At 41.2% G+C, this 25,417-nt stretch overlaps 1 protein-coding gene across 1 annotated transcript in view; it reads left to right on the top strand.

Annotated features, from left to right (window-relative positions):
• Nucleotides 1-7,597: 7,597 nt before the first annotated feature.
• COL23A1 (collagen type XXIII alpha 1 chain) overlaps nt 7,598-25,417 on the top strand; it is a 470,602-nt gene continuing 452,782 nt past the window's right edge. The window contains exon 1 of the mRNA XM_072631207.1: nt 7,598-8,222. Coding sequence (XP_072487308.1) covers nt 7,935-8,222 — 288 coding nt within the window. The 5' untranslated portion in view covers nt 7,598-7,934. The remainder of the gene's footprint in view (nt 8,223-25,417) is intronic.

Raw genomic sequence — 25,417 nt, 5'->3', positions numbered from 1 at the left:
TTAGGGTAAAGTGGAGGTGAAAGAAAAGGTAAATAATTTGGATACTTTTTCAGTTGGGCTTCCAGAAGAAATCTTATGATTAAAACATTGAAACATACTTGTGCCAACAAGGAAAGAATTTCCTTTAGAAATTATGGTATGTAAAGTATGAGGCATAGAGATGGGGACTCTGGTACCCAACTAAGGAAGTAGTGTAGTACTAATTCCTTTGTAATTTGGATATTTTCACTTCTGTCCATCTTCATGTCTGTAAAATGAAAGACCATAAATACCTCAGGAGCTTATTTGTTGATCCCAGGTTATTAAGCAGCTAGTATTATTTAATAAGATATACTGAAAATTAAAATGCTTAATTAGAAAACTTGTTTAAATACGATACTAAGGCACCTTGGTAAAATTCAGAGCTTAAATGATTGGTTAGATAATCTTGTTTAAGATAAAATTTTAATATGTTTAAGGGCCGCTAAAATTTTAATCAATTGAATATATTTAGTTGATCAAATATATTCTATTAAAAATTATTCCATCTACTAGATAGGGGTTTAGTTAGCTATAACATTCATAAAAAAAAATCGAGTGCTTTTTTTTTGCAACTTACACGCCAGATGGCTTTTGCTAAATTTTGGAAGTTCTACATTGACATTAAAACTGATTTTTTTTCACACCTGCTTATATATTTCCAATAAATTTAGATGTATACTATGTGAAGTTTTTTAGAATGGTAAGAAACAGCAAAATCTGAATAATTTAACTTTCCAGTATTGCAACTTTATATATCTTAAAACCTAACCACTTTTTAAAAATGTAGAACAGCTTATTGCTTCTATAAATTGCACCAGTGCCAAACAGAATTTGACTGTTTTATAAAAATGTCTCAAACAAAAATTTTTAATTATTAATCAAGGCTGTTTACTTTTTTCTGCCTATCTCAGTTTTTGAAACTAGGTGATTAGTTTTTATTCTCTTTTAACAGTTCTAGGAAAAAGTTTTTAGTGTGTGTTTTTGGAGTGTAGAGAGTAGGTTAAAAAAATTATTGACTAGAATAAGCAGGCTGTCTTACCTGGATTTCATTGGTGTTATCCTTATTCCTGAAATAGAAATTCTGTAAAATATAGACTTGAAATGTCTATACATATAAACCAGATTTCATTTTAATCTATAAAAAATTGAAGAATTTCTCCAAAGGAAACCGTATTAGCTGCCTTTTTGTTTCAAGGTGCAGACTGAAACACAAGTTATAATTATCTTCTGGAAGTATACCAAAGTTAGTGACAATTAAACTTCTCCAGAGTTATTGAAGAAACTGTCAAATATGAAGTTGGAGTTGAAACACCTACCCAACGATTTGAATAGCTAATTGAAAATTGACTGCATTTACTTGGGTATGCCAAGGTAGTATGGTGTAGGAGAAAGAGCATCAGGGAGTCAGGAAACCTGGATTTAAGTCCATGGCCTGCCATTTATTAGTTTTATGACTTGGGGGAAAAGCACATATTCTCTAGGAGCCTCTTTCTTCATCCAAAAAATGGGGATAGTACTTATAACACCTGTTTCACCTAATGGTTATAGGGGAGGTAAAGCTGCATATGAATATACAACAATAGTTCAATAGCACTGGGACCTGTGAGTTGTCTTTATTTTCTGAGTTCTGGGGTGAGGGAAAAATTTTTGGCATTCTGATCATTGTTCTACTCTTTAACTTTCAGGCAGATGTGCCTAAGGGCTCAAGCTGTAATTGAACTTTTTTTCATTTAATTATAAGAGGACATCATGGATGATTTTAGCCAAAAAATTAATACTAGAATTCACAGCCTTTGTATTAATGTGTTTTTAGTCTATTTTTATAGTATATAGCATAGTTTAAAAGTGATCTGAGCCAGAAGTCAGGAAACCTGGATAATATATAGATAGTAATTTGAGTCACTTTTTTTTAATGGTCTTAAATTTTTAAAACAATCATTTACTTATTTCATTGTTTTTTTTCTCTAAGTGCATGATATACTTGAATACCAATAGAGGTTAATTTGATTGCCCATATACAACATTCTACTCTTTAGGAAATAGCATGAAACATTTATTAGTATAGTATATGGAAATTACTATACTGAGAACTGAATTTTTTATCTCAATTCAAAATAGGGCCCGCCCTTATGTCATCGATGTTGGGAAAGAGAAATGAGTTTTCTATCAAAACTTGTTCAGTTTTGACAGTCAAAATAATGTGTATAGATATTTTTATTTGTTTTCCTAACATTCGTTCCCTTTCCTGGGCTTTTTGTTTGGTTTTAAATGTTGCAATTATGGAAAAAATCATAGATAATTAAAGGGCTGAAAACTGGGTTTAAGAATGATGGTCTAACTTTAAACCCACAAAACTTCGAACACTGAAGCTGAAGCCCTGTGGGCCTAGTTATTTCAGATGTAATTAACAGCACTTGCATGGAGTAATATTTAAGTACAATGAGTTGAATTAAAGACCATATGTAGATGTTGGGGTTTTGTTTGAATTTTTTCAGGTCAATTTAATTAAGAATTTTACCATTTACAAATATGAGATTTGAGGTTTTCTTAACTTTATATGGGTACTTTTAAACTTTGGGATTTGTACTTGGCAGAAAGAAGTCATCTTTTTCATAAATAGAATGAATCAGAAGAGTTTTAATAAATAATGGTAAGAGTTAACCTATAAAAAATATTCAGTGTGCCGTGATTACCCAATTTACTCTTAGCTTTTATTGCAGACAGGAGGAGACTCTCATAGTGTTTTTGCTGTAGACTGATAATCTATTTTGATGTTTGCTTTTTGTAGGGTTTTTTGCTTCTTTACTATCAGATGTCACTTTTTGCTCTGTGTGCCTCTAACCACCAAACCATTACTCCCAGACCTGACCTCTCTCTCCCATGGCTTCATTTGGCTGTTTCTAATTTGCTATAGACTGGAAAACAACACGTGTAAAGGAAAAATAGGCATTTTATGTGGGTTTTAGTGGACTGTAAGGATTATTTTGGCTGTTCAGGTCTTTTTGTTTCCTTCCTGGTTCTGAGCATGGATAAGCTTGACTTCCCTGCTCTTTTAACAAAACATGCCAATTGTTATTTCCTTTTTTTCAAACTTAAAATTTGCTTTATTCATGAAGTCATTAGTTCTATCAGTAGACCTGTTAGCTTTGCCAAGCATCTTGTTCAAAGTATCTGTTTTAACTTCTTATTGCAAACTTCAGTAATAGGAGGCAGGGAGGTGTGCAGATCTGTCCCAAGAAAGTTTACAAGTGTTCTTTAGCAAGGTTTTTCTTTTGTTAAAAATTATTATTCCTACTAATTGACACATTTTCAGTGGAAGGAGTAGAGAAGTATAAAGAAAATTGAGTAAGACTGCTGGGACCAAGTCTCAAAAGAAAATCCTAGCGGTCATGTGAGAGAAATCATTGGGGAACTCGGTCTCAGCTCTGAAAATACTGCATATATCCACAAGTAGATGATTTGAGGGCTAAGTTTTCATTATGAGCCTTGATTAAAAGGACCATAGGATGAAGTATAGTTATTAACAACCAGAAACAGAATTTATAAAATCAAGCATTTAAAGATGAAACTGAATAAGATAACATGGAATACAGAATGGCAGCCTAGGTTTTTTATGAAAATTGCTTTAATTGGCACCGCTTTGTAAACTTGAATGTATAACCTTTTGGTTATAGAATTGCTCATTGACTACAGCTTGATTATTTGTTCTTGAATCTAAATTACAATTTAGTATTAGAGTTCCTAGCATATGGAATATATACATATGTGTGTAATCTTTATATTTTATATTTTATTACTCATCTCCCATCCCATAATTGAATGTAGGGTAGATTGAAAGATATGATGGTTAAGATGATAGTTTTAATAGTTTGATAGTTTCAAGTCAATAGAAACAAAAACAATGCTTCTTTAAAAAATTGCAAGAAACTTTTTCTGAGTATTAAAATTTTTCATAGCATTTAGTGAAAGCATTTACTTATAAGAGATCCACAACATTTATGCAAAGGGTTATAATGGATCCTATAAAGTAAAATGCTCAGTGGTGACTATAATAATGAAGAAATGGTATAATAGAGGGAGAAATACATTTTTTTCTTACAAGTTTTTGATAAACTTAAATTTGTAAGCATTAAGGTATTTTGAAGTTGTTGTTCAGGTCTTAAAAGTGAAAATTAGGATCTTCCAGGTAATTTGATTTATAATATGACAGGCACCAGGCTCTGCAATTTGAATAATTCTCATGAGCTGACACAGTTACTGGTAGGTCCACTCTCATTACCTACTGCATGGCAGTTCTTTTCCTTCCACAATAATAACCTTAGGCAAACAAAATGCCTCCTTGACATTTTCCCTCAGGTCCCTAGGATATACTTTTTACCCCTTCCTGTGTCAAAGGGTCATTTTTAAGCCAAGGGAGGATGGGTGAGAGTCACCAAGTTCTGCAGGATTACCTTTTCCTTCTTCCTCTAAACACTGAGGCCCTACATGAGTATTTGCTGTCATGAAGCTGGACAACCCTTGGATAAAATGACTGCAAAATCAAGAAGATAACTAATAGGTTTGTGAATAAGAAAATCAAATTATACAGCTATTTTAGTTATGAAATAGTTTAGATAAATGATTCTCTAGTATTTTGGAGAGTATTTCAGTGGAAGAGTTTTTATAGGATAAAATAACCTTGCGCTCTGTCCTTTCCTTTTGCTGCTTAAGTGAGACTTTATCTTTGGGTTTTAGTAATCTTGATTTAACTGCTTACTCAGTGAAGACAGAAAAATGAGCTGATGCCTTCCCTGGGCTTTCTTTAAATAGTGTTAAGGAATGCTGAAAGAGATCTAATTTTGCTGCTGATTACTTTTTTCTTTTTAACTTGATATATACTAGGGAGCATGTTCTATGAATCCTGATTAGCCTCACGTATGAGACGGTTGTATCCCAAATACCATTGCCTGATTTTCAAGGCTATGTGTATGGCTATCTTGATTTACTACCCACTCCTTGATGACCTAAATAGGTCATCTAGACTTCCCTTTTAACTGGGTCATTTCTACATTCAATATCTCCTTCATGAACCCTTTCCTAATTACTATAGATTATCCTAGTTAATCTCCCTTATTTTCTGAACTATTCCATGAAGCCGCCTTCATATACATCTATCCTGGTCCCCAACTATTAAAGTGAAATTTTGTGCATCTCACCACCATACCACTTGGATCCTCATGGTCGTTTTCCAAATAAAAGGAATTTTAGTACCAATAAGGTTTATTTCCTACCATTAAACAAACCCTTCTACAAAGTAAATATTGCCCCAGAAGAAGTTAGCTGCAGTTGCTTGATGGCTGAAAGTGAGTGCTGGAGCCCTGTCCGGCCGTGCTTGAAGACTGGGTTTGGAGGTCCCTCTATGGGGAACTGATGGTCCTTAGACTGCAGCTACTTTGTCCTAAGACCCTAACCAAGGTTACAGTCCTTTCTTACCACTTTCCCACGACTAGATGCGGCAGCCCGAGGACTTTTTCACTGTCTACAATCCCTACCTGCTTTGCTGCCCTTCACAGAATCATACAAGAAACCCAATTGTAGGACGCAGACTCTAGGCATTTTACTGATAATGACCTCCTCTAGAGTAGACTCTCATGCTAGGCAAGACTAGGAACCAAATGTGGGCTCCTTGTGCAGGATGTTCTCACTGCAGTATTTCATCTTGGGATGAGACAAAGGAACTGGTGAACAGAATTCAATAGGGCTGATGGGACTTGGTATTTCCTGCCTTAGCTGCTTTATCTGTCCGTTCTCCCTTGCTGTTTGAGAGCAAACAAGCTGTTCATCACAGGACTTAATAGTGGAAGCACCACTTAAAAGCTCCTTCCATTTTCTAGTAAAGTCCCCGAATACCTCATTCTTGTGAGTCCTGATTACTTAGATTCTCTTCCCTGATACCTCCCTTCTCTCATCCCAGTTCACTTCAGTTCTACTCATTCCAAGTCTGTCCTGTCCTGCCCTCTTCCATTGTACCTTCTGGAATCCCATTTCTAAGTTAACATGCTTCCTGTACACTCTGATTGTATCTGAGTTTTCATGACCCCATTTGGGGTTTTCTTGGCCCATTACTGGAGTGGTTTGTTATTTCCTTCTCCAGAACATTTTACAGATGAGAAAACTGAGGCCAACAGGGTTAAGTTACTTGCCCAGGTTCCCACACAGTGTCTGAGGAGGGGATTTGAACTCAGGAAGAGGAGTCTTCTTGACTCCAGGTCTGGCTCTATCCACTGTGCCACCGAGCTGTTGTAACCTAGTGCAAAACACTGCTCTAATCTTGAGAGCTTTAGTTTTCTAAATTGTTAAATAATGCTTGTAGTACATTTTTCATAATTGCTGTAAAACGTGGTTTATAGGAGCTTAAAGTACTACAGAAATGTCATATTTATTAAACATGCAGCCTACTCAATTATCCAGCTTGGCTGGTTTCTGAGTTACATGAAAGAGATTAAATATGGAATAATTTTAAGTTGACAATTTTAGAAATTTGGGACCAAATGGAAGGAATGCAGGAAGTCAGGAGATCTAGGTACTTAATCCAGTCAAACCTGACCTTTGGTAAGTCATGGTAAATCACTTCCCCTCTCTGGGCCTCAATTTTGTAAAATGAGTAGGTTGAACAGATGATCTCTTCCAACTCTGAAATCTTAGAATATTTATTGTAATATTACATATTGGACCTACTTAAAGATTAGATTATCATCAGGTTCATTAAAACAACAACAACTCGGTCTTGATGGGTGTGTGTGTGTGCGTGTAGACTCTTATCCAAAAGAGCTGTGGTTAACCAGTTAGCCATGTGGAGTGATTCAGGCAGAAAGCACAATTCAATCGCTCAGTAATTTTGTAACCAGTCATTTAGACATTTAGACCCTTTTCCCTCGCCTGTAAAAATTGTGACACTTGCAGTACCTGCTTCATGAGGATCGTGGCCAGGACCAAACATGATAACGTCCTCAAGCCGCTTTATAAAGATACCGCGTTATACAAGGGTTGTATGGTATTACTTCTAGAAGTGTTACTTTGTAGCGTTCTTTCCCTTGGTCCTAACTTCTGAGCCACATTTCCATCACCACAAGGGGACGCGAGAGCCCTCTATTCACTACGTTTCAGATAGAATTTGAGGGAAGTAGGTGATCGCAAACAATTTTGCATCCGCAAAGAAAGTTAAAGCAACCAGCTTAGAGAGGCAGAGAAGCCCAATGAATGATGGACCTGATTTGACTTTACACCCGCAGTTTCTTCTACGGGGTTTCAAGATGGGGGTGGGGGGTGAATGTGGAGATCCCACTGCTTATCTAGCCAGCATTTCCACAATCACGGACACCCAGGGCAGTCTCCAAGCCTTTTCCTCCAGCTCTGAAGCCCAGGTCCTCAGCTCTCAGCTTTCGGGTCCGGGCACTCCGGCCGGGGAGAGCAGGGGGGAGACAAACAGAAGGGAGGGGAGCAGAGGGGGGTAGCGCGCTCTGAGCCAGCCCAGCCTTCCCGCAGCGGCCCGGCCCTGGCCGCCCCTCCCCTGGGTGGTTCCGGGCTCCTTTTCGGGCAGGGTTTATTTGCATAGAGGAAACTGCCGAAAGTGGCCGCAGAGTAGTTGGGTAGGAGGGCGTAGCGAGTCCCCTGGTAAAGCCCAGTGGCTCTCCACTTCGAGAGCGGATGGGCCCCAGCTCTTTCCTCGTCTCCAGGAGGTCCGAGCAGTGAGCGCAGAGAACCTGGGCACTAGGGGAATGCTCCAAGGCTAACCCTCGGCCCCCAGTCCCATCCCCATCGCTCAGGGAGCCCTCTCTGCGAGCCCCACCGGAGCGGAGCCGACACTAAGTAGCTGCCCCGCGCCCTCTCGCTTGCCCACCACCGAGTCCCGTCCCCTCGGTCCCCTCAGCTCGATGGGCGCGTGGGAGCCGGGCGCCCGGAGAGGCAGCCCCGCGGGGGCTCCCGCGTGTTCCGCGGGGGGCGGCGGCGCCGCGGCGCTAGCGCTGAGCGCGCTCTGCCTGCTGCTGTCCCTGGGCTCGGTGGCCGCCTGCCTGCTGCTCAACGCCCGGGCGTCCGAACTGCAGGGCAGGGTGTCCGCGCTCGAAGAGGAGCGGCATCGGCGTGCGGGCTGGGGGCCCTCCGAGGCGCCCGGCGCCCTCATCTCCTGGGCCGAGCCCCACCTGGAGCGGCTCCTGAAGGAGGTGAGTCCGGCTTGGCCGAGGGGGACCAGGAACTTCCTCACTCGGGGAGTTGGAGGGGAGTAGGGCATGGGCTTCCAGCAGCATCAGGGTCATTGCTGGGGGCGGGAGAGGGCGCCCAGTGGCCCAGGGCTGCCCTGAGCGGGGATCTAGACACTGTCAGCTAGGGTACCTCAGTGCTGGAGGGGATCTTAGCCATCTTCTTGTGGGCATTTTATAAATGGGGAAACTGACTTACCCAGGGGCACGCAGGGAACCGAGACTAGAACCTAGGTCTTCCAGCTGTGCTGTCAGTCCTCTCACTGCAGAGACCCGTCCCATGGACTCCTGAGGGGCAGTGGGGAGGTGAGACGCCCGGGTTCTGGTCTCAGCCTCTGCCCTCACTCACAGTGAGAATGAAGCAAGGACTTCTGCCGCCCCAAGCTTCCTCCTTGGCCCCAGTTGTAAGAGTAGAAAGATCCCTGACATCCCCCAGGAGCAGCACCTTCTCTGGGGAAAGAGCAAACCTTCACATGTGTGACGAGCCTGGCGCTTTTATGAGACAAGTGCTGGGGAATTCAGGACCAACCCTAAGGAAGACACTGTGCTAGGCTTCAAGGGAGATTTTTTAAAAAGTATAACAAGCAAGTATTAAGCACTTACTGTGTGCAGAGCACTGGGCTAGGCCTGCGCTAGAATTTTAGAGTTTAGGTGGTATTGGGGTAAAAGGGATCCTGACAACCCGGATTTTTCAGTTTATTAGGAGAATTAAGACTCATACATAAGGAGCTCTATGTAAGATATCTCATAAGTACACAAGAAAGGTGTGAAAGAAAGTGCTATGCTTAGAAAAAAACCCCTTATTTCCCTGGAGATTAAGGAAGATTTCCTGAAAGGTTGTATTTTAATTGAACTTTAAAGGATGCATAAGAATTCAACTGGCAAAGAAGGGTAGAAAGGACATTCTAAACTAGAAAAATCTAGAGCAAAGGTGCAAAGCCAAGAAAACTCCAGGTGTGTAGGAGTAAAGAGTTATTAGGTTTGTCTAGACTAGGATTGGGGAACCTGAGATCTGGAGGCCACATGTGGCCCTCTAGGTCCTTGGGTGCGACTTTTGACTGAGTCCAAGTTTTATAGAACAAATCCTTTTATTAAGGAGATTTGTTCTGTGAAGTTTGGATTCAGTCAATGGGCCACACTTAAGGATCTAGAGGGCCACATGTGGCTTCTGAAAGTTGTCCTCCCCTGATCTAGACTCTAGAGGCAGTACTTAACCAGGCTAAAGCTGGACAGATAGGATCAAAGAGTGCTGCCTGGTGGAAGTGGCAACGGAGCTGGGGAAAGCTGGAAGGGACAGAAAGCTTTCAGTGACAGGACTCCTGGAAGAAGTGAATTCTCTTTTGGGTAGAAGGTAGGACAAGAATCTGTGTTAGGTGGGAACGTAGAAAAGGTGAGAGAGTTCCATGTGAAATAAGTGAACCCCTAGGTGGCCCAGTGGATAGAGTACAAGTCTGGAGTCAAGACATCTTTCTGAGTTCAAATATGGCCTCAGACATTTACTAGCTATCTGACCTTGGGCAAGTCACTTAACCCTGTTTGCCTCAGTTTCCTCATCTGTAAAATGAGCTGGAGAAGGAAATGGCAAACCACTCCAGTATCTTTGCCAAGAAAATCCCAGATGGAGTCATGAACCCAACAATAAAGACTGGAAAGGCAGGTTGAAGCCAGACTGTAAAAAGACTTAAATGCTAAGCTGAGAATTTTACTAGTTTATACTATGGGAAACAGAGATCCTGAAGGTCTTTGAACAGAGGGGGAAACTGAGTATGGTCAGAGCTGTTCATTATGATGATTATCTAGGTAGGGTATATATGGGATTCTGTGAATATTGGATTTTATATATTGGGACCTTAGAGGCCATCCAGTCCAACCTTCTCATTTTACAGATGAGGAAACTGAGGCCCTTAGAGGTTAAGTAACTTTCTCAAGGTCCTATAGTAAGAGTCAAAGGCAGGATTGTTCATCCCACTGTAGTAATACAATATCTTTTTATGGATTAAATTTTTTTAACCTAAGCATATTTGTAGGCAGAAAGGAAGGAATCAGTAGGAAACAGAGAGATTGGGGATGAGAGGTCTTGGAGTCAAGAGAAAGCATGGGCTCAAAGGCTTAATTGGGGGGGGGGGGGGAATAATATGTATCTTTGGGAAGGAGAGTACAGCTGGGAGTTTGAGGAAGGAGGAAATAGTTTGGAACAGCTGTTGGAGTGAGTGTCCTAGGGTGTCAATCAGAGATGGATTGCAATGGAGCAGTGAGGACCCAGCTCAAATTAGATGATAGGAATTTGCCTAGACCTGGTCAAATCAATTTTGTGACATCCTTTAGCAGAATGTGGCAGCTTGGAAAGAGAAATGGAGAAGGCAGATGGTGGGAATTACCCAGGGATGGGGACTAACAAGGGAGGTGTCTTGGAAGGACAAGGCAGGGAGGGATTCATGGCTAGAAGATGCTGCCTTGTTCCTTTATAAGATCAACATGCAAAGCTAGAACAAGGATGATGAAGTGGAAGGGCAGGAAAGAATGAGTGAAAAGTCCAAAGCTCAGACTCAGGAGGAAGTACCGGGAGAAGGGGAAGGAGAGGAGGTTAGAATGATAGAGGGGAATTTGCCAAAATCAGGATCAGGCACTAGGTATCAAAATAAAAAGGAGGAGTCCAGCAGTTTTAGGTCTGAGAGTGACCAACCTTGGAGATGACGAAGGTAGAAACAGAGGTCATGGGTCAGAGCTCTTCTTTCTTGAACACACAGGTTTTTGGAGTTATAAGTAGCAATAATTGGGGAATGGGTGACATTTATCTGTCTTTTAAATTTGTTGAAATTTTTATTGATATGTGTTGTTTTCATATAACCTCCATTTACAATTATATCCCTTTTCCGTACCATTCCTTCTAATAGAATAAAAAAGAAAGTGTTTGTGTGTGTATGTGTGTGTGGGGGGGAGAAGTTCTGCAAAACTTACCAACATATCAACTGAGTCTGACAGTGTATGCCATTTTCCACACCCCTGACTCCCCACCTCTGCAAAGAAGGGAGAGAAGTATGCTTTCGTGCCTCTTTTCAACTGTGAACATTGGGTGTGTTGTTTCTTATGGTTGTTGTACTACAACGTTGTTGTAGTCATTTTGTGTTGTGTTTTCTTGTTTCTGCTTTCTTCATTTTGCGTCAGTTTATGTGTCATCTGATGCGTTTCCAAGTTCTTCATATTCACAATTTCTTAGGGTACAGTAATATTCTATTACATTCATGTGCCATAATTAGTTTATCCAGGAGTGGGAAACCTGCAGCCTTGAGGCCACATGTGGCCCTCTAGGTCCTCAAGTGCAGCCCTTCGACTGAATCCAAACTTCATGGAACAAATTCCCTTAATAAAAAGGATTTATTCTGTAAAACTTGGACTCAGTCAAAATTCCGCACCCAAGGACCTAGGAGATCCTTGGGTCTATTCTCCTAGTTGATGGCTATCTATATTGTTTCTTGCTTTTTCCTACCACAAAAGTGCTGTTAAACATAATTTTTGAGTAGATGAGTCCTTTCTTACTGCCTTTGACCTCCCTGGAGTATGTGACTAGCAATGGAATCTCTGGGTCAAAAGGTCTGGGCATTTGAGGGGTGATGTTTCTCCTGAGTGATGATCACAGGTATCTCTGAGAAGCCAGCTAGGAATTATGAACCAGACCTGTGTAGAGATAGAGAAAAGACTGATTCCCAGGACCCTGCCTTGCAGAAATGTCTGATCTCATATCTACTAGAATATTAGTTCCTTGAGGGAAAGGATTGTCTTACTTTTACATCTCTAATTTCAGTGACTGGAACTTAGGCACTTTGACTGAACTTTATTCAAGCCCCCTCATTTTATAGATGAATAAACTGAGGCCCCAAGAGAAGTGACTTACCCAAGGTTGCAGAATGAATTAATGGCAGAAGCAAGTCCCTCAGTCAACATTAGTATTTTTCTGCATTTCTTCCCCTCCTTAGATTCATACATCTGGACTAGGCAGATTTCGAACCCAGGTCTTTCTGACTCCAAGTTAGAAACATATGTTTTAATAATGTTACATTAATATAACCTTACATTAATGTAACAACTAAGTGAGTGTCAAAAATGCAAGAAGATACATGAATTACGGTTGAATATTTATTCAAGATGGGTCCAGTTTTCGGAGGTCCTGCCTAGTCTGCTCAGCTCCCACATACGTGTTCTACCATGGACCATATGCAGTCATGTGTTATTTTCCAAAGCATTTTGGAAACAGCTGTGGAAGCCATGTAAGAGGCACAGTATGGCATAGTGAAAGCAGTCAGAGATCATGAACTCTAATCCAGGCTGAAACACTAACTTGTGGACCCTGGGTCAAGTACTTACTTAACTCACCCCTTTGAATCTCACTTTCCTCATTTGTGACATAGGGTTTATAATACCTGCCCTACATACCTCATAGGGGTGTTGTAAGAACACTTGGTAAACCCTAAGGCCCTAGAGAAATGGGAAACTACTAGAGTATTATTTTTAACTAATTTCAAACTAATGGTTTGCAAGATGATTTCTAAAAAGTATGTATCCTTAGTTTGTAAGAGAGTCTATGAATCAAGCAAGAGGGGTGAGGTGAATGACTGCTGAAACTGAGGCAATTAGAGGAAACACCAAATATGAGAGTTGGAAAGGACCTTAGTTTTTTAATCTGTCAGCTCCAACTCACACTTGGGAGTAGAAGGTGCTGTCTTTACAATGCTCCTGGGAGGTCAGTATTGATCACCTCATTTTACAGATGAGGAAACTGAGGCAGGGGGAATTAAGTGACTTTCAGAGTTACATTACTAATCCCCAGTACAACATACCAGACAGATGAACATCCATCCTCTGCTTGAAGACGTCCAAGGAGAAGGAAACCATGACTTCTACAGGCTGGCCATGCCATTTATGAATAGCTCAGATTTTTTGGAATCTTTTCCTGACATCTAGACTGTATTTGTCTCTTTTCAACTTTCCCAATTTGCTCCTAGTTCTACCCTTTCAGGTTAAACAATCAATCAGTCAACATTTATTAAACACTTACTGTGTGCCAGGCCCTGTGCTAAGTACTAGAGATTCAAAAAGAGGCAAAAGGCAGTGCCTACCCTCAAGGAGCTTGTCTTCTAATGGGACAGATGACATACAAACAGATGTATACAAAGCAAGCTATATATAAAGTAAATAGGAAATAATTAACAGAGGGAAGGAACCAGAATTAAGAGAGTATAACCCCTCCTTCACATGACAGTCCTTAGAATTCTTGAAGACCCCAAAGAGTTATAAAACTGTGCATACCCCTTGACCACCAATACCATTACTAGATCTGTTTCCCAAGGTGATTGGGAAAAAGGAAATGAGCTTATATGTTCTAAAATATTTATAGCAGCTCTCTTTGTGGGGTGGCAAGGAACTGGAAATTGAAGGGATGCCCATCAATTGGGGTGCGGCTAGACGAGTTGTGGTATATGATTGTGATGGAATCCTACTGTACTATAAGAAATGATGAGCTTGAGGATCTCAGAAAAACCTGAAAGAAGGAAAAGTGAAATGAGCAGAACCGAGAGAATCTTGGATACAGTAACAGCGATATTGCTCGAAGAGCTACTGTGAATGACTAGGCTATTTTGAGTTAACGTGAATATTCAAACCAAGGACTTACAAAGGTGGACGCTGTCCGCCTCCAGAGAAAGAAGCGATAAATGGAAGTATTCTCAAGATATCCTTATCTTTATCAGATCAGGCTAGTTACCCCTCTCTGAACCCTCTCCAGCTTATATAATATATAATATAACATAATATAATATAATATTCCAGATAAAATTGGGTGGAATATGGTGAAACTGTCACTTCCCTATTCCTGGAAGTTATAACTTTCTTATGGGTTGGACCGGATGGCTGCTGATTTCTTCCTTGACAGTTCCATGATTTTATGAAGACTGAGTTCTTCAGTCTTCATAAAGAGCAAGAAGACTTCTGCTTGCTATATCACACTGCTGGAAGTTGGGGCTGGTCACCATCATGTAACAGATCGCTGAATTTGGCTTGGTCATTGCTCATTTTAGTTTGAAGGGAAAAGAGAAACCATCTCTCCACTTGATTTTCATGTCTAAGCTAATGGTCCAGGGTCTTCAAGCCTGTTTTTGACCATTGTCACTACATTCACTCTGAATCAGTTTCCTCTGGCCCCTGTGTATTATGGCTTTAAGAATTATTGTTATTACCATTGTTAAATTTTGAGTTTTTAGCTGTCTCTCTCCCTCCCTCCCAACCCCACATTAGAGAAGGCCAACATTTGATGTATATGTGTGTGTGTGTGTGTGTGTGTGTGTGTGTGTTCATCCTTCATTGCTGAAGAAGACCATGCCATCAGAGAAATGATGACATGACTTGCACTTGACTTTGTTTTGAGTGAGAGAGGGCTGTGCAGGTCACCAGCCTCACTTCTCCTCCTGAGCCATCTGAATCCAGTGACCAGATATTCATCAGGATGACTGGAGATGACCCAGGATGGGGCCATTGGGGTTAAGTGACTTGCCCAAGGTCACACAGCTAGTGAGTGTCAAGTGTCTGAGGTGAGATTTGAACTTAGGTCCTCCTGACTCCTGCACTGATGCTCTATCCACTGCACCACCTAGTTGCCTCACTATGTGTGTGTGTGTGTGTGTGTGTGTGTGTGTGTGTGTATGTGTGTGTATGTGGAAACATATGATGCATATTTCTATATATCAGTTCTTTCTCTGGAGGTGGACAGCGTCTTTCTTCTTAAGTCCTTTGTAGTTGTTTTGAATATTCATATTGCTCAGAATAGCTTGGTCATTCATAGTAGCTCTTTGAGCAATATCGCTGTTACTGTATCCAACATTCTCTTCTCATTTTGCTCTTCCTTCCTTCATGTAAGCCTCTTTATGTTTTTCTAAAACCAACCGGTTCATCACTTCTTGGAGCGCAGTAGCCGTAGAGCTTCACCTTCTGCTCCTATTGCAATGGTCTCCCTGAAGATTTTATAGTTGCTTGGCATTATCTCTTTAGCCAGTCAAAGATTCCAGCAGGACAGAAGTTTGAAACTAATCAGAAGCTTCTAGAGGGCTTTTGAACAATGGATTCTTTCATTCATTTATTCTAGCCATTCATTCAAAAATCACTTTTCAGTCCTCTGATAGCCAGGATGGTATAGTGTAAAATATGGTCTTGGAGTCAGGAGTCTCAATTCCAGTAACTCCTGGAGGGAGGACACACATCAGTGAGATTATAGAGCCATCAGATTACCAGTACAACCCTAAACAAGTCACTTAATTTCCCCTTGGTCTCAGTTTCCTCATCTACGAAGTGGGGTTAATAATACTGACCTCCCAGGAGTATCGTGAGGACAACGTTTTGTATTCCTAAAAGCACTATACAAATGTGAACAACAATAATTATGATGATGGTAATTGGTCTTTCCTCCACAAGTTGAAAGTCGTCTCTAGCTATTATAATCTCTAATCTGGTCCCCCTTTTATTGAAAAAGAGTAACAATTTACTTTTGAATAATGTGAGTTAAAAAGCCACAATTTAATTCAGTTCAAGAGACATTCAAAAAGTCTGAATTCTGTTGAGGGTAGAGGCCAGAAATGGTGTTTGGGGAGTGAAAAGGCCTCTAGCAAACACATCTCTGATGCTCCTTCTGAGGCTGAAGAGCCTATTGCTCAGGCTGGAAAGACTTCTAGGGTGTTCTTTTACCCTCTCTCCGCTAAGCACTGCTCTAACCAGGGACACTTCCAGGGCCTCTCACCCCAGAGAGCTGTTAGTGCTTTTAACTAGAGGTAGAGTTTTCAAAGGACAATAGAAATATAGAATGCCAGAACTAGAAAGGCTGTTATGACCATCTGGACCAACCTCATTTTACAGAAAAGGAAACTGAGGGCCAGAGAAAGGAAGAATTCCTTCAACTAGAAAGTGAACTAGCCAGAAGTTGAACCCAGGTCTTCTGAGTTAGAAACCCCAATATTTCTGCTGCACTGTTTCCCTGAAAGGAAAAGAAAAGGTTCTTAGAAATGCACATTTGACTATTTTTTAGTTTCATTTATATATCAGTTTCGTAATTTACCCTGCCCCCGTTGTAAAAGCAATAACAACAATCATAGATGACATCGTAAAGTACTTAAAGGTTTGCAAAGCATTTGACATCATTGACATTGACAGCCCTGGGAGATGAGTGCTCTACAGGTTTAACTATAGCCAGATTCTAGATGAGGTGATATAGATAACTAAGAAGTATCGGGGGCAGCATCTGAACCCTGCTCTCCCTGACTCCAAGTCTGGCATTCCATCTCAGGCAAGAAAAAGCAACTAACACAGCTAGACCAGTGAGAGCCTGGCCATGACCCTTCCTCATGTTCTGAGATCAAAAGGTCAGATATTTAGGGTTGGATGGAGCACACCTAGGTCAACTCCTTCTTACAGATGAGGAAAGTTGAGGCCCAAGCATGTTAAATAAGTGGCCCAAGGCCCTGTAGGAAGTAGGCACCAGAGAAAGATTGGGACCCAGTGCTTCTGACTCCCAAATCAGTATTCTTTTATCTATAGCTGTTTGTCCGATGGTCTCACAGAAAGTAAGGTCCCCCAGGACAGGGATTGTATCCCCAAAACCCTAAATACCCTAAATAGGGCCAGAGAGAGTTGGACATGACTGAAATGACTCAATAACAAAAAATAATAATATCATTAATAAAGATTTCATACTTACCAAATACTGGCAAGACATGACCTAGAGCTTAGAATCACACATCAGAAACTTAATATCTTTCATGGACTGACAGGCATCAAATCCCCACCTTACAAATAGTGCTCAAAATACTCCAGAGATCTCAACCCCTTAAACTCTTCTGGGATCAGAGCATTAACACAGACTGTTACCCACAATCTTCCAAATAAAAAGTTGATCGATACAAACTTATGAACAGCATTTTTAATGACTTCACCCTAGCAAATACTTGTCCTCTATGAAATGCATAGAATAAAAAGCTCTCAAAATATACTCAGTTGAAATCTAAATTGTATAGGAATGGGATGAGCAAAAGATCAATCATTCTCATTGTACTCTCTGTTTCTGAAGTTGTACTGAGGATGCTTTCAGTGATCCCACAGAAGATGAGCTGACAGTTAAATTATCTTATTCAGTCAATTAAACATCAGGCATTTATTAAGCACTTACTATGTGCCAGGCATAAGGTTAGGTGCTGGAGATACAAGGTCAAAACAAAACAGCCCCTTCTCTCAAGTTTACTTTCTATCATTCAACTGCCAAAAAAAAAAAAAAAAGCCCACTTGTGCAACGGTCCATAGAACACTAATTATAAATGACTGAGATGGTGATCTATTCTAGGATTGTTTCTCTTGAACAAGATGAGAAGACTGATGGTAATTATAATGGGACATTTATATTCCAGTTGCAAGTTGGCAACATACCTTCTATACAACATTTTGTTTGATTCCCACAAGAGCCCTAAGGAGGTATTATTAGCCTTTAAAACAGTATGGTCCTGGGGGCCTCCAGGCTGGATACTTGAGGAAAAGATGACGCTTCTGCTTGAACTGTTCACTCTTTGGGTATCTCCCAATGAGCAGGAGTTATTCAGAACAGCAGTTAGTTCTCTTACTGTCTATCCTTTAGTGAATGCCTTTTGATGGGAAATGTACACAGTCCTTGGACCGAGGCTGAAAAGCCCCGTGCTGGGGTTAGTGGAGTGTGGGAAGTTGCTATTGTGACTGTTCAGATGTTGACTGGGGGAAGCCGCCAATACAGCGAGACTGAGTAATTGAGTTCCAAACAGAAGGAAAGACTTGTCGAAGCATTTAATATGAATGGATGTCAAGGGCTGTACCTTTATACTTTGTGAAACAGAGGACAGAGGAATCTGGATAACATAAGGTTTGTCAGTTCTGATTTTTGTTTATAGCACCGGTTTATAACAAAAGTGGAATTCTAGAAGCTGTCTCTAGGCAGCATAGGCTGCCCTGATTTTGCTAGATAGACAAGTTAGCCCAATGTACATGCCCTTGTTTCCCTCCAACTGGAAGGGGATATTTGTGGTTATTCTTTTTGTTTGACTTCTTAGCAGTCTATATAAAAAAAAAAAAGAAGTCCTTGTCTACTGTTACCCCAATTTAGTGAGGTTTTAGTCATAGAACCAGAGATTTAGAGATGGAAGGGAGCTTAGAGGTCATCTAGTATAATTGATGGGATGGTCTTTAATGGAGGTGTATCTAGAGCTTATATAGAAAAGGGACCTGATCTTAGGGCTGGGGCCCAAGCACCCCATCATAATTTGCTCATTTTTAAATTAAAATTTCATTGTCTTTTGTTTTTACATTACTTACATTACCAAATATATCCCTCTCCTTCCCAAAGAGACTTTTTTTTGTTACAAAGAGTAAAAAAGAAAACAAAAAAGAGGGAGTTGATGCAACAGTTCAGCAAAAGTACCAACATGTCAACCAACCTGATAGTACAAGAAATGTTCCATACCCGTAGTCTTCCACTTTTACAAAAAGAGAGGTGCATTTTCCCATCTCTCTTTGGGGGCCAAACTAATTTAATTATGTAGCATTAATACTTTATCGTTATTCTTTCCATTTACATTGTTGTGACCATTGGGTATATTGTTTTCTTGATTCTGCTTGCTTTGCATTGACTCAAATATTTTCCAGTATTTCTCTTTGTTCTTCATCTTCATCATTTCTTATAGTGTAGTAATAATATTCCATTCCATTCATCTACCACATGTTCCTTACCTTACATTTCACAGGTAAGGAAACTGAGACTCTGGCAGGTAAGATGATTGGCCAAAGGTCACACAGAGGATAAGTGGCAGTAGCCAATGTTAATATAAGTCCTCCCCTTCCCATATTGTCTCTTGGTAAAAGCATGTCTTTTATTTCTGTAGAGGCTGGAGGGACCTGAGAAGTCAATTAGACAAATCATTTTACAGAGACAATGAGAAGTTAAGTGACTTTCCTAAGGTCACACCGCCAATAAGTGGTAGAGCTGGCACATTGCAGGTGCTTAATAAATACTTATTGAATTGAATTGCTTCAGTGGTCTTTCAAAAGGGGCAGCTAAATCACACAATGGATAGAGCGTGGGACCTGGAGTCAGGAAGACCTGAGTTCAAATCTGGTCTTAGACACTTACTAATTGTATGACCCTGGTCAAGTCACTTAACCCTGTTTGCCTCAGTTTTCTTATCTGTAAAATGAGCTGAAGAAGGAAATGGCAAACCATTCCAGTATCTTTGCCAAGAAAATCCCAAATGGAATCACAAAGAGTCAGACCAAAAATGACTAAACAACAACAAAAGCTGTCTTTCTACTATACTGTAGTGGTCCTCATACAGTATGGTCCAGCCTGGTCATCCTTTTCAATGTGCCTTTCCTAATCAGACTTTAAGGTCCTTAGAGTGGATCTATTGGGTATTTCTTCAAGGACATCCACCACACCACAGCTGTGGATTCAACCAACAGAAAACTTGGATTCTCATCCCAACTCTTCAACATAATGACCTGTGTAACCACAGCAGGAAACTTCACATGTCTGTGCCTCCATTTCCTCATCTGTAAAATGAGGGATGGGGTGGTTGGATCTTTAATGTCTCTTTCAGTTCTTAACTCCTATCTATAATTTTATGATCCTTTAAGAACTGCCTGAGAACTTGGATTCCCATCGATTACTCAGTCTCTCACTGGGCTGTAGAAAGATGAGCAAATGGAAAGTTAGTCAATAAGTATTTGCTAAATGCCTTCTCTAAACCAGGCACTTCCCTAAACGCTGGATGACAACGAGACATCTGATTGTGATGATGAACAGAATCTAAAACGCGAGGTAGCACCTCGTGGCAGGTAAAGAATAAGCCTCAGAATCTGGAAGATCTGGGTTCAAATCCTGCTTCTGACACCTACTGGGAGTGTGACCCTGGGCCAGTCATTTAAGCTTAGGCAACTTTAAAACTGTATATAAGTGACTCCTCTGAGACTTTAATCTGCATTGCCAGGAAGAAGCGCTTTGCCTTCTTTGCATCCCAGATCTTGCCAAAAATAAACATAAGCAAAATCCCTCCCCAAACTGAGTTCAAAAATGGGGATCCCAAGAGAGGCTCCGCTGCTGTGTGACCCTGACTGCCCTCCCCTGGCCCGCACTGCTGCGCTGGTACCTGGAGGGAGGGAGGCGAGGCGGAAACAAAGCCTGCCGTCCTCAGCCGCAGGCGCGGCGCTTCATTTTCATACTGTAGTAAAAATTTTAATGCGCGGATTAAAGCAATATTTAGTTGTTGCACACAGAGCTGGACATTCTCCCCTTGACAATGCCTCGATTGTTGCCTCTTTGCCTTTCATTGTCCAGACTAATCAGCCTGAGGAGTAGGAACGCTATTTGAGAGAGGAGCGTAAAGTACAGATGTCTCCCTTCTCCACCCCCTGCCTATATATGTTAACACAAAGTATAACTTTGAGCTGAGTGTAACTGGGCTCCCCACCCCCAGCAGTTTGTCATCTGTCAGAACTACTCTACTGTATACATTTTAATAAAGACGTCTATTTCTGAAGCCCAAGCCACAGCGTGAGCTGAAGTATAAATAATAGCGGCGCTCCCCTTCCCCTCCTCCTTCTCCCCCCTCCCCACACCCTCTAACTTCCTGGCTCTAAATCCAAAAAAAATTTCCTTCCAATTACTCCTTGGCACACTCTCTTTTCTCTCCTCTCTCCTCAGCTTCCAAAATTCAACAAAGAGAAAGGGAAGAAAAAAAGTTTTCCTATGACTTTTTAGAAAGTTTCCCTTCTTGCTGGGGTGTTCTTTTCCCAAACATATTTGGACTCATTCGCTTTGGGGTTGGGAGTAGGGGTGGGGGTGGGGGTGGGCAATGGATTGGAGGAGGGTATGTTGTAGGCGAAGGTGCTCTAGGCTCCGAATGAAGTTAGAACTCCCCAGTAAGGGAGCTGACCAGCAGAAAACCCCTGGTGGCCTCCCCAAAACTCAGGAGACCTGGCTTCCACAATCCTACCTTCTTCCTATCCCTCAAGGTCCCTGGAAAATATTTATTCCCTTGGAGCAGCTGTAAGGCCTTTCTGCAAGATGTGGAAACCTTTAATCATTGGTAAGCCTTGCCATCATTAAAAGTGCATAGAATGCTGAAGGAGTTTCCACAGTGCAAGAAAATTATGAAACAAGGAAGATATTTCTATTTGTGAATGCAATTCAATTGAATCCCCCAATTTCTGATTCAGCCCCCACTGTTAGGTGGTGAACAACAGAATCAGTCTTCTAACTTAGGTCCTTTGACACTACATCTGCCCATCTCATTCCACTGCATCCCTGGCTGTGTGACTGAGTTAAGTAATTTGGTTTTTCTGAACCTTGAACTCCTTACCTTATAGCATTATGGTAAGGAAAATACTTTTAGAAAGCAATAGGAAAATGACAGGATTTATTATTACTGCCGTAGCATCACCCTCAACCTTCTTAGAGAAAGCGTTAGAGTTCAGGAAAACCTTTAGGTAAGTGGTAACGTAGGTGACAGGAATCAGACCCTTCTGGCCTCTGCTCAGGGTGATTTGCTCCCCGTGCTCCTGCAGGGCAATGCTGTTTCTGTCCTCTCCCTCAGGAGTGACTAGATGATGCCTCCGTGGGGAAGTTGTGGATGCATTACTGCTCAGTAATAGTCTCTGAGGCCCCTTCCAGCCCTGAAGTTCTGAGATTATGCAATGCATTTGCTTAGTGCTGGGGACAGAAATATGAAAAATTATACTGATTCTGCCCTCATGAAGTTTATAATCTGGTACAGGACTGATAGATATAATATATTATGAATTAGAATGAGGTAAATATGTAGCCTGGAATGGAACTGGGGAATAGGATCTGGGACAAGATGAGGTACCAATGCAGTTTTCATGGAGTGAGGTTGTTTTCCATTCTGGGTCTGGGAAGGAACTGAAAGATTCCGACAGATTGATGTGAATAGAGACTCTTTCCTAGAGATGGGGACACAGCATGTGGTGTGTAGAGGTGGGAAAGCACAGGACCAGAAAGGGAACCAGCTGGTAAGTTTGGTAGGATTAGTAGATCCTCTGATGGGACCTAATCAAATAAATTTTATATGGAATTAAGTTGGGAAAGTAGGTTGGAGCTAGAAATTTAACCTCCCAAAAAAGTGTATTTGGTAGAGAAAACTTCTTGGCTTCCATACCTGCTGCTTTTCTCCTGGCTTTTTATCAGTGATGTCCCTATTTTTAAATTTCAGAGCTCCTTCTGTCCAGAGGAGGATGTATAGATGAATGGATAGAAGGAGAGAGAGATAGCTGGCTGGCCTTCAGTTTCTTCTTGATGTGAGTTATCTGAATCAAGGATCTGGTTGTGGCTTCTCCAGTTGGTCCAAGTGACTGTTGCTTGAAGGTTCTTGACTGTGCTCAGATGTTTCCATGTTTCTTGAAGTAATAACCATTGCTATTTCTGCCCAGTTCCAGAGGAGTGAGGCAGCGGGCGGGGGTGGGGGTGGGGGCGACAGGGAAGGGTTCTTCCAACAAGATAATGTCACTGAAGCCAGAGGGGGAAAGCCAAGGCAGTGTGGTACACCAGCAGGAGCACTGGTTATAGAGGCAGAGGTCATTTATTACCCATGGCACCTTGGGCAACTCACTTGACCTCTCTGGGGCTCAGGTACCAAACAAGGAGATTCAGCTAGATTGGGTCTCTTCCAGCAGATTCCTTGAAAAGCAGTAAGCTGGCATTCTCTCTAGCACCCAGAGCTGGGATGCAATCTTTTATGTATGGGTTTTGTCTTATCCAGAGATAATAACATTATGCTAGCTACTTTCTGCTACAGATACAACTGCTTTCAAATCTTTGAGAAGTTTTAAAGTTAAAAAGTGTTGTTCTTTTTAGGAATCCTTTCCATCTCCTCTTGACCTATCTCTCTTTTATTCTGACATGATCCCACTCAAAAAACTCAAGCTTCTAGCCTTCATTATTTGACTTTTGAAAAACTTACAGATCTGAAGACTCTCTGAAAGGACCTTTTCCAGAGTTTTGGATGTTTTCTCGGAGGTTATGCCTGTATTTGCTCTTGGGAAATACTGTCTTGTTTGCATATGGAAATTCAGGGCCACGTTGTTTGCAGCTGGAGGGAACAATGCCAGATACATGGATAGATGTATGGAAAAGAGAGGAAACATTTCTTATATTTTTTTCTAACTAACAAGCATTTTTTCTCCCTCTGCCTCCCCCAAAGTAAGACAGATCCATGGTCACCAATAAGCATTATCAGGCAAAACAAATTCCCAAAGTGGTGATGCCCCCAAAACAGGTGTTTCATTCTGCAGATGAATCTATCACCTCTCTGTCAGGAGATGCTTTATCATTGATCAGAGGAAGCTTTTTCAATCATGTTTACAAAAATTTAACCAGACAGATTGTGTGATTGAGTTCTTGATTTAAATGTCTTCCAAGTTTTTCTAGTAAGCTTGAGTCAAGCAGAAGAGGAACAGAAAAAAACTCACATTAAAGTGGCTGATGGTAATGACTGCTTAAGCAGCAACAAAACATTTTTTTTTTTTGAACTGAGAGGTAAGGGAGGGAGCTTGTGTTCCATATCAGTCCTGATAAAGCCATTTCCTAGCTGGGTAGCCCAGATGAGATAGTGAAGGCTAAAGACCACTCATTTCTTTAGCAGCAAATTCTTTGGTTAAATAAGAAATTGCTTACTCAGACCTTATAGTATGGAGTACTTGCTTCCAAAAGGAATTGTGTAATCTCCAATGGTAAGACTAGATGATTATTATTTTTTAAAAGACACATAAAATCTGCTTTAGAACCTAGGAGCATAATAGAAAAAATGTAAGTTATACCTCTCTTCAGCATCTCCAGCAAATGTGTAGAGTGGAAGTTGTGGATTAGTATGAATGAAGGATTTCTCAGGGATCAGCCCAAGAATTCATTTACAAGTCCCTGGTAGCTAGTTTGGGGTGTGAATTGTAGAGGAGGAATGTGGGGGAGGAAGGTCTGCTTCTATTCAGGGTAGGGCTGAGGTCAAGGTGAGACCAATGGCTGACCAGGTATGAGTCATTCAATCAATTTTTGTGGCTGATGTTCAGTCATTGCAGTCATGTCTGACTCTTGATGACCCCATTTGGGGTTTTCTTGGCAAAGTTGCTGCTGGAGTGATTTGCTATTTCCTTCTCTATCCCATTTTATAGAAGAGGAAAGTGAGGCAGAGTTAAGTGACTTCCCCAGGGTTGCACAGTTAGTAAGTGTCTAAGACTGGATTTGAATTCATGTCTTCCTGACTCCAGGTCCAGATACTCTATCCACTGAGCCAGTAGTGCCTACTATATGCCAGGCACTGTGCTGAACAATGGGGATACAAAAAGAGGGAAAAGATAGTCTCTCAAAGAGCTCACGATCTAAAACATATAAGCAAGTATATACTAAGGAAGCTATATACAGGATAAATAGAAATAATATAGAAATAATAATAGAAATAAATAGAAAATAATTTAAAGAGGTAAAGCAGTAGAATTAAGAGAGGTTAGGGCAGGCATCCTGTAGAAAGTAGGATTTTAGTTGGGACTCCAAGGAAGTCTGAGAAGGGAGAGTGTTCCAGGCCTGGGGCACAATGACTGAGATAAATGAGATAAAATGCCTGCAGCCAAGACTTGGAGCATCTTGTTTGAGGAACAGCCAGGAGAGGCCAGTGTCACTGGATCTAAGAGTCTGTGTTAGGGAGTAAGGTGTAAGAAGACTGGAAAGGTAGAAGGCATCAGATCATGAAGGACTCTTCAGTGGGTCTGTGTTCTGAGGTCTGTGTTTCTTGAGAGCGGGGACTATTGTTTGCCTTTTTTTCTATCCCCAGCTCTTAGCACACTGCCTGACACATAGAAGGTACTTAATAATGTAATATGACTGACTGACTGACCCCGGGGTGGGTCAGAGGCCCAGCTCAGCTGAGTGCTAAGAGGCTTAGATAGGTACAGGCCAGTGAGTTTGTTTGGAGCCCCAGAGACTAGGAATCTGGGATGGGTAAAGAGAGTAGCCACATTATCAAATCCCATACTTTTGGGCCCTGCTGTAATACCAACTCCTCTAGGAAGCCTGGCTTGACTCCCTCTTCCAACATAAGTCCTGT

The sequence above is a fragment of the Notamacropus eugenii genome, chromosome 1 (assembly GCF_028372415.1).
Source record: "Notamacropus eugenii isolate mMacEug1 chromosome 1, mMacEug1.pri_v2, whole genome shotgun sequence".
NCBI lineage: Eukaryota > Metazoa > Chordata > Mammalia > Diprotodontia > Macropodidae > Notamacropus > Notamacropus eugenii.
The sequence above is the reverse complement of the archived record's forward strand: the minus strand, read 5'-3'. Positions and strand labels throughout refer to the sequence as shown.